This window comes from Alligator sinensis, unplaced genomic scaffold, assembly GCF_000455745.1.
Source record: "Alligator sinensis unplaced genomic scaffold, ASM45574v1 scaffold2165_1, whole genome shotgun sequence".
NCBI lineage: Eukaryota > Metazoa > Chordata > Crocodylia > Alligatoridae > Alligator > Alligator sinensis.
Window position 1 is genome coordinate 167,779 of NW_005843125.1, and position 9,350 is coordinate 177,128.

General features: G+C 44.6%; 1 protein-coding gene across 1 annotated transcript in view; it reads left to right on the plus strand.

Moving 5' to 3' along the window:
* ACBD6 (acyl-CoA binding domain containing 6) overlaps positions 1–2,892 on the plus strand; it is a gene marked incomplete at its 5' end in the record, with an annotated part of 137,997 nt that extends 135,105 nt beyond the window's left edge. Inside the window, one exon of the mRNA XM_014526695.2 lies at positions 539–2,892. Within this exon, the coding sequence (XP_014382181.1) occupies positions 539–693 (155 nt within the window). The remainder of the gene's footprint in view (positions 1–538) is intronic.
* Positions 2,893–9,350: the final 6,458 nt, after the last annotated feature.

The following is a 9,350-nucleotide window of genomic DNA, read 5'->3' on the forward strand; positions in this document are numbered from 1 at the left end:
CAGTAATGCAAATAAGACCAAATAGGTTATGACTTTCAAAACCATATTTCCTTTCATTCCTCCTCCTTCCAGCTGACCAAATCTACCTGCCTTCCCTGGACCCCTTAATGCAGTACTTCTACATTGGTGTCTACACCAGAGGGCTCATGTTTGCTGCTAGATCCCACTGCTGCTGGCCTCAGCCAGTTAGCTGTGCTGTTCCAAAGTACAGGTCAAGGGTTCAGCACAACAGGAATCTTCAAGGCTGTATTTTCCCTTTACTTAGCAGTATTCACTCCAAATCCAAGTAATAAATTAGTGCTGAATACCATCCCAAACAAGGATTTGTTCTGCGCTGCCAGAAGCTGAAGTGACAGATCCTAGCACCAGTAAATGTCCATCAAATGTAAGGATAGGATGCCTAGCACCATTGTGGAGCATTGTGAAATCTCCCTTGAGGTGACCACTGTTTTATCTTCCAGTTTGTAAATGCCAGCCCCTGCTGAATTAGAATTCCCATTTGTTGGTAACCCCATACTGACTCTGCCTTCTCCTCCAGCCTCTGCCTGCGAGTTCGTTGACATTGTGGAGCTGCTGCTGATGTCTGGGGCAGACCCCACTCTCCAGGACCAAGACGGCTGCCTGCCGGAGGAAGTGACAGACTGTAAAGCGATCACATCCATGCTGCAGCAGCACACAACTGGCAAAACCTAGCCAAAAGGCTGGGTGACTGCGGACAACATCAGCTTAGTGCTTTGAGAATGGACGAACTCTGCAATACCCCCCACCCTGTCCTTCACGATCCTCTTCCATATGCATTGGTTTTTTTTGAGAAAGGCACATAATAGTCAGGTGGTTGGGGTCTGGCAAGTCTGGCTTACGTCTTTGGACTGGCGATGGTATTGGATATGTATTCTGCATAAAAGGATTCAGGTTTGCATGCTCTGGAATTTATCACTGTTCTTGTGGGGAGGGGACTCTAAACAACATTTTATTGTATTAAACATGGCTGCTCATTTGGAAAATGTATATGATTAGTGACTGTTGAACAGATCAGCTCTGAAGATTCAGGTGTGACCAAATGGGACCCATGGGGAGATCAGGTATGGTAAGGTTTGTTTAGTCCTGTCAGGAAGCCAAGCTGATTTTCCCTGGGCCTGACCAAATGCCATAAATAAAAGCAAGAGCAGAATATGAAAATGGTCTGACTTTTTTGCGGGGGGATGACCAGACTCCTGCAAAGCTGGCGGAATGGAGGCCTTTCACAAACCCTTACCCTGCAAATAAAGCCTGAGCATTCTTCTGATCAGCTCAGGGAAATAAGCATTTTCTTTTGCTTGGGTCCCGCTGTATCACAAATATAAAGTATCGTAGGGCCTGAAAAATTATATGAAAGGAGGACAGATGTCTGTCTACATTGAACTCTCACTCTCCATGCCTAGTGTGAAATCTTAGGGAATTATTTTGCCATTTGTATGACTGTTTCTTATATGTTCTTATAGTTAAACATAGGAATATGAATCTTTTCTTCAGTCTCAGTTGTTTTTGTTTTGTTTTTTGTTTTTCCAGCTCCTTATCATGGGGAAGTCTTTAAGGATAACTCTCTGAGGTCAGATGCCACTGATAGTGATTTGTGACAGCCACCAAGAACCTCTTAGGGACTAAATGACCCTGGAGGGAGCTGTGAACATCTAGACTGCTGTTAGGAGTGATTACCGTTTGGTTAGTTAATAGTCCAGTGGACAGGATTGTAGAGGTACATCAGATGTGCATATAACTGCAGTTTCTTTTTAGCCGGGTTGGAGAGTGCTACTCTGTGTTAACCATGTCCTCAACCAGTGTTAAGGCTCTTTCAAAATACAGGGACCTAGCACTGGTCAGGACAGGATTAAAACCCACACAGTTCAGACTTATCTGTACAGCAAAGCCAAACCGTGTTTGTTAGTGTCAGAGATTGCTGTGCTCTTAATAGTCATTTGATGCAGGGGATTTTAGAAGGATGGAATTGTGCAAATGTAACTGAAGTATAAATCCATTTGACATTGAGTCTAGCCCTTTCTGTTAAGGCCTGACTACAGAAGATGTTATTTTGACTCACTGAACATAGTAACAATGGTCGCATCCACACATGGTGCAGATGTTTGGTTCCCCAGGGACAACTAGCAGCGGCTCACCTTGCGCTGCTGCTACTACTTGTCCCCAGGAAATGCACCATGCTCTGGTGCGCGGCAAGATACTCCCGGGGGCAGCCTTTCTTGGGGGGGCACCTGGGACTGCAGCAGCAGTGATCCTGCGACGTGGAACCTGGCTGGCAGCCACAGTGTGGCTCTGGGTGACCTGGCTCTACTTTTGAGCAGCGCACGCTACCTGTGTGGACTCTGCTCCACCTTTTTTCTCTGGGTTTTTTTGACCCCTGGAAGAACAGAACACACAGTGAATATAGTCCCTACTCATGCTTACGGTGTGACCTGTACAGACACATGGATGGAACATTATGACTGAAGTTTGTGCCCAGTTGTTTCCAACGGTTTACCTGTTTTCTAACTAAACTGACTTCATTATTCAGCTGACATCGGATCTGAGGTGGTGACCCAACATCTACTGAAAGAAAGGGGAATCTTTCCATTGTCTTTTGCCAGATTTGTAGCTGCCCTAATTTAACACTTTAAAAAATTTCATTTATAAATAGCATGTTCTTGTACATTTTTAAAGTGTGGTTGACCAAAAAAGATTCCTTTTTGTCTCTGTGTTAGTTAATACCCAATTGACCCATTTAAAATACTGAAACAGATGCACTTGTTGATACAAACATATATTTATTAGAGAATTTATATACCTATTTTGGAAGACAAAATGAAGAAATTGCTTGTGCAGCTCTGTGCTCTGCCTACTTGTGGATACAAATACGAGCTTTCAAAACAACAGCCCAGGATGGCTTTAGTAACATGGCAATGTGCATGCATGCTATCAGATCAGGAACATCAGTATCTACTATAGCCCAGATGCAGCAATGGCTTGCATAGTCTTGTGGCCTCACAAATGTAACTGGTGGTTACTGTACAGAATAAGAATGTTAGCTTGTTGCTTCAGACTCTGTATCTTTTATGAAACCCTGGAAGATGTGAATGGTGCATGTCGCACAGAAGAACAGCAGGAGGAGTTGCACACAATTATTTTCTGATTAACTGAACTCTTTGCATGTAGAAGGTCATGAATCCTGTGCTTGTAAAAGGAAGAGTTGAACTTTCTGCCTGGCTTTATCACCTAACGTCAGAAAAGCACTGGAGGCCAATGTGTTCAGGTGATGTGTGCAATGTGCAGCTGAGTGTTGGCAGGTAACTACTGATGCTCCATCCTATTCAGTGGTATGTTAAAGGAATGCCACTGAAAGCACCCCACACCCCCTATCTCTGGATCTACAGAAGCAAGGACTAAGACGGCTGCTGTTTAAAATTGATAAGCTGCTTCCCACCATACAAGGTAGGTGTTATAACAGACAGGCCATGTCCCCTTTTTCTCCTGAACTGCATTCTGATGACACCCTTGCAGAATACGATGGTGTATAGGAAAATGTCTTGCTGGGAGTACAGCTAAGTCTGAAGTTGGTCACAGCTAAAATGAACTGTAAGACTACTCTTAATGCCCTTCCACTAACTTAGCTATGGGAATCTGAACACTCAGCTGGCTAACAAAGACTCTTTCTTTGATTGTGCTCTGTAGGGGAATGTGATATTTTTTCTCTTCCTGTCTGGAATGTTAATAACTCCACCCATGCAAATATTGCCTGTATCAGGTGTTGATAGTTTGCTAATAAATGTGTATCTTAGTAAGCTGGTATGGTCAGAAATGACAAATTTAGCACCCGGTTCCGCAGTTTATCACTGGACTCTGCAGTTTTTTACATGGATATTAATTCCATATATGCAGGATATATACATAAAATAGAAAGATTTTGAACGTGCATCCTGTTGTATAATGCAGATAGCTTATTGATTGCTTTTGGGTCCAGCTGTATGGAGGGAATGTACAATACCAAAGTAATTTTTGTTACGCGGTTGCTTATTTCTGATTGAATCCCTTGTGGTCAGAAATGAAGATGTTCAACTGGATTCAGTACCAGTAACCAGTTTCCAGTTTGTGCCAACAAGGGGTGAGAGAGGTTAAAAAATAATAGGGAGGTCACCTTCATGTATTGTCTTCCCAGACAACAGCCACCTTGCCCTCACCCAGGATTTATTTTTCTCTTCACGTTGAAGGTTATCCCTGCTTGTGTTTTAATATGGCAAAGGGAAGTTGAGTTTGATGGACATTTTGTGTAATAAAATACTCTCTTAAAATACACACGCGCATAGATGAAAAGTGGCAGCAGTGCCCACAGCTTTCATGAAGTACATTCAGCTTAGGCCTGGATATGTTTATAGCACTTTAGGTCTGTTTGTGAGCTTGGAGCCCTTCCAAAAAGAGAAGAAAAAAAATGAGAGAGACATATATTATTGTTTATAATCTGCTTTATTCAGCCAAACCTTTCCCCAGCAGCCCTGTGGATTGCTGTTTAAATCCCTCAGTGCCTTTAACTACCGATACAGAAAGTGGTTAATGCGCATTCAAACTAAGCTTGGCATCCACTCCAGGAAATCACTTTAATTGAGAAGCATTAAATGTTAAAATGATTAAAATATATAAAGCCAACACACCGTAGTGTACGAAGGGCCTAACTCCATAAGTACTATCTCCATCTCTAAATCCTCCAGCAAGTGTGAGCTTTAAATGCTACCATGAGTAGTTATCTGGAATGTACAAGGCATTCGTTTCCTGGGTCATCTCTTTGATGCTACAGGATGTCATCTCCAGTTTAGTATGCATTCAGCTCTGCTCTATGGCTGAAGGTGAGAGGGTGCATCAATTTGTTAGCACACTAGCCAACCTTGAGGATCTGAGCTGTGTGCCTGTACATATGTGCTAAAAGAGCGAGCGGGGGCAGGAGAGGGAAAGAGGTGCTTATTTTTAATGGATCTTTTCTGTTTCTTCAAGCACATTTATGCCTGGGCCACTTCTTCTGTGGCATTTGCAAAAGCAGCCATGTGCTGAGGGGCTCTGTAAGCAAAGGGGATTCTGGCTTCCAAAGCTCCTTTCCCATCGCACGTAGTAGAAGCCCAGTTCTGCATCCATGCTGATTTGACTGCAGTCAATATGATTGCAGCAGTGTAGCCGAGAGCTCAGTCTGGCCCAGGATGAAGGGAAAGCAACTAGCTATTCAAAAAGCAACATGCAGCACAGCAGTAAAGACTCCCCTCCATTCCCAGTGCTCCTGGATTGCTTAACGTGTGGAAACTCTGCCCTGATGCGGATGTGCTAGGACCTCCAACATGTCAGTTCCCCTGCATGGGCAATGTCACTCAGTGAGCCAAGGACTAAGGAGCCGTACTCTTCCATAGCATCCCCCACTCTGCTTACTAGAAAGTTCGCTGCTTACCTGATGTACAAGGCTGGGCTAAGATGAGGTTGAGCAGGCCTTGGTGTTCAGTGCAGGAGAAGGGTGTTGGTAAGTGACAGTTAAGGCAAATTCAAAAATATAAAGCCAGGTTAGAGCAGGGCGGTTGCGAAAACCCAGCCCTAGTGGGTGCTGCTAAAACACAAGTGCTGTTATGGTGGAGGAGCTGGTCATGTCCAAGGATGCTATACAGTAGCTTGTGAAATGTCATTTCTCTCTGTTCTCCAGTTGTTTTCACTCCTGTTCTCCCACTCATGCTGAGAGATCCCAGCTTGTAACGCTTTCAGACGTGCCTGATGAGGAAAGACTCTGTTTACCTATTTGTGTCTACCAACAGGTCTCCCATTTGGCAGAAACCCATGTTTGCTATCTCTCTTCTTCCTTTTCTGTACATCACCTCCTTCAGCAATGCCAGCAGGGGCATGTGTAGCTTTGAGGATTTCCTGTGGCATAAGGGGAGCTCTCAGAGCAGTTTCTGCAATAGGTATTTGGACTCCAGTGAGCTTCTCCCAGACTGGAAGTTAGGAGGAAGGCTGTGCGTTGGAGCCTGATACTAAGGATTATAGTAGGAATACAGAAGGCCCTAATATGGGCTCAGGGCCCTTTGTGCTAGGCATTGTACAAACACATTTGATTGAGTGTCCATTTATTTAACCCTTTAAGCTGGCCCTCGCAGCAAGAGAGATGCAGAAAGGGGAGGGGTACAGCAGAGGCCTTCCAGTGCTTTCACTTTGCTGCAATCATATCCTTGCCATTTTCTGTCATCTCAGCCCAGTCCTGAGCCACCAAGCACCCTCTTTCTTTAAACTCTTCTCCTACTTTTCCAAGCCTGCCCTTCTAGCAGCATCCTCCATGCTGGCTCTACCTGTTACTCCAGGTGGCTCTTAAGCAGCGTAGAGAGAGTTCAGTAAAACCTCATCTGTGGGAAAAGTGCTTTTAGATAAGTGCAGCAGGGGGTGGGATGTTGGGATCTTGGGTGAGGGAAGGCTTGGACTCATATTTAGGCAGCTGCCTATCTAATCTCTGCCTGAACAAGAGGAGTCAGCTGCCTAAGTATCTTTGAGGATCTGAGCCAGAGGTGGAGCTTTGCAAAGAATTAGAATGAGTTTGGATGCCCGCTTCTGGCTAGAATGCAGTGGGAGTTGCGCGCCAAACTTCCTTCACTTCTGAAAATCTTGGACTTCATTTCTCTAGGCTTGTTTCCCCACCTGTAATATGGGGCAGCTCATACTCGTGTTTCATGTGCTACTTCAGATAGTAAGGTTTAGGAATGCAGGCATTGATGAGTATTATCCTATATTTTATTAGTAAGCGGTCCATCTAGTCTGGTGTCCCAGCTCTCATAATCACCAACATCAGAGGTCTTAACAATCCGTGGATGAAAAGTACTGTGGAAGGGCAAGTGTTCTCATGGCTCTCATCTGTTTCCAATACAAAAGAAGAGAAGGCAGGACAAACAGGCTGCTAAAGAACTTTCCGTGTTTTATTTTACATAGATTTTGTTTTGACCATACACATCTCATGCCAACGCACAGAAGGCATAATACAAAGAAACGCACCAGGTTCTGTTCTGTTTTCCAAAGACACATGGCAATAAATAAGTTCTTATTATTAATTTTCTTTTTCTCAGGAAACAAGACTTCACTTTGGAACTGTACAAAATTTACACTGCAAGGGGTGGTCAGGAGGGGATTGGCGGATCACTGAGCCACGGACAAGAGAGCTTGGTGACCTGGCCTGCAGTGGAAACTGCATTCAGAAAACAAAATACAAGCAGCCTCTGTGTTGCAGAAGAAGCTCTGCACGCTCTTGCGCTCCCTTCTGCTGCAGGGCAGGGGCCTGTGCTTGCGGGTCTGCACAGCGTAGCTAATCCAGTGGAATGCCTGATGAGCTCCAAGAGCTAACATTCACAGTCCGAGCCTTACTGCGGGAAGCCATCTCATTCACCAGCATGAGCGAGAAGTGTCACTGATGTGCTTTGTGCTGCCAAGCAGCCTGAATGTAGCATTGCTGAGCTCTGTTTTTGCGCCAGTTGCTGTGTCAGTGCAGCAGCAGTAACTCCTGCAATAACTGACCGACAAATCCAAGAGGGGCAAGCGCTAGCAATGTGCTTTTTATTTAGCTTTCAGCGTGCCCAGAGGCCTTCGACAGCCGGCAATAAAACACAGCTCATTTCCGCTTAATTGAATTCTTCTTCAGCCTACTGTTTCCAGCTTTTAAAGTGCAATGTTTAAACATGAGCATCTCCCCCCCCATACGCACACACGCACACATGCACACGCACACACCAACCTCCACTGATTAGCAATGCTATAGCAACAGCTTCTGTGATGTCACTAGCATAATGGAAAGGGGTGCATGTTTGTCTGACTTAGGGCAAGGAACTGTGAACAGCAGGTACCCTACATAGGGCCAGCATACAATAAACACGAAAACAAGTTCTTGAGGGATCACTGTGGGAGAAAGCGCTTTTTCGATGCTAAGCCAATACTGTTTCTTGGCAAGAGGCATTGATACCAGGCCATGCTCCTTTCTCCAAGCACCAGGCAAAATTCAAATAAATGCAGCCTGGATTAGGAAGGGGCGATGCCCAGGGGATTCTCTTGGGATCAATCTGGTTGTGGCCTAAATGTATAAATTGCATACTGGGATCAACTGGTCACAAACCAGGCAAGTGACTTGCACTGGAGTGACTCTACACTGAGGTGGCATTTTGGTTGTACAGAACAGGCCTGAGGTGCCAAGGGCTATGTTTTACAGACTGGGGCTCCTTTACTGGGGCACCACAATGTGATTTGGGAGCACAAATCCCAGTGGCTCTCCACAGATCTTGTGTTTCTAGGTCACTCCTGAGTGCTTTTTGAAAAATCCCATTGCTTAAGCCTTTGTGGGCAAGTCCTACAGGATTCACTAGAAAATAAGAGTTCTTGCTATCAGTGTTTTAGAACTCCCCTGTACCATTTCATAGGGAAGGTACCCCTGCATGCAAAGCTTTTTGAGGGTTTTAAATAGACTGTAGAAAGGGTAACATTCTTCATTAGATGTTATAGGGTTTTATGGGAATGTCAATAGAACCCTGGAGGAAAAGAGGAGACCAAGGAAAACCAGCTCATCACAGTATGCAGTCCTGGGCACACACAAAGGCATTAATGTCAACTGAACTCCAGCATGCTTCAAATCAAATTCAGCCCTGACATAACTATGCCCACTGCCCTTTGACTTCAGTGGTGGCATATCCAGAGCTGAACTTGACCTACAAGGCATATCAAACTGAAGTGACTTATGCTCATGTTTCCAACCATCTTGTCCTGCAGCTGACAGCACCCTTTGCATCACTAGCAGTTGTGCCATCTTGCAGTTGTGCCTAATGCCATATCATGTTTGTCGGCTGAGCCTTTTCAAAGCCAAAAAAGAGATTAAGACACCACTTAATATTAGTAGAAGATGTGTGCCTAAATCCACTTTGTCAGGTCTGAAAATCTCAGCCATGTTGACTGTTTTCTGATACTTCCCTGTATTTTGTGCAGCAGCCAGCACTTGCTTTAAGCTTCTTCAGTTCTCATCATAAGACCGCGCTGCCCACTACGTGAGTATAATTTGTCACTGCTTGTAATGCATTTAAAGCTAACTGTCTTTTCTTTTCTGCTATTGATCTTTTATATTCACCACAAACAGTTCTCCTCTCTTCCTTGCTCTTCTGGGGCCATTTCTCCTCCCTACGGCCGACTAGGTGGTTGGTGGGTGACTTTTTTCTTTGAGTCACCAATATGATGAGCTGTACCAGACTACCTCTGCTGAATCTGTCATACTTTCCAGCCAGGTAGCCAGTAGAGAACAAGACTGGCTGTTCGGGAAAGCTCTGATTTTTGATATTTAAATT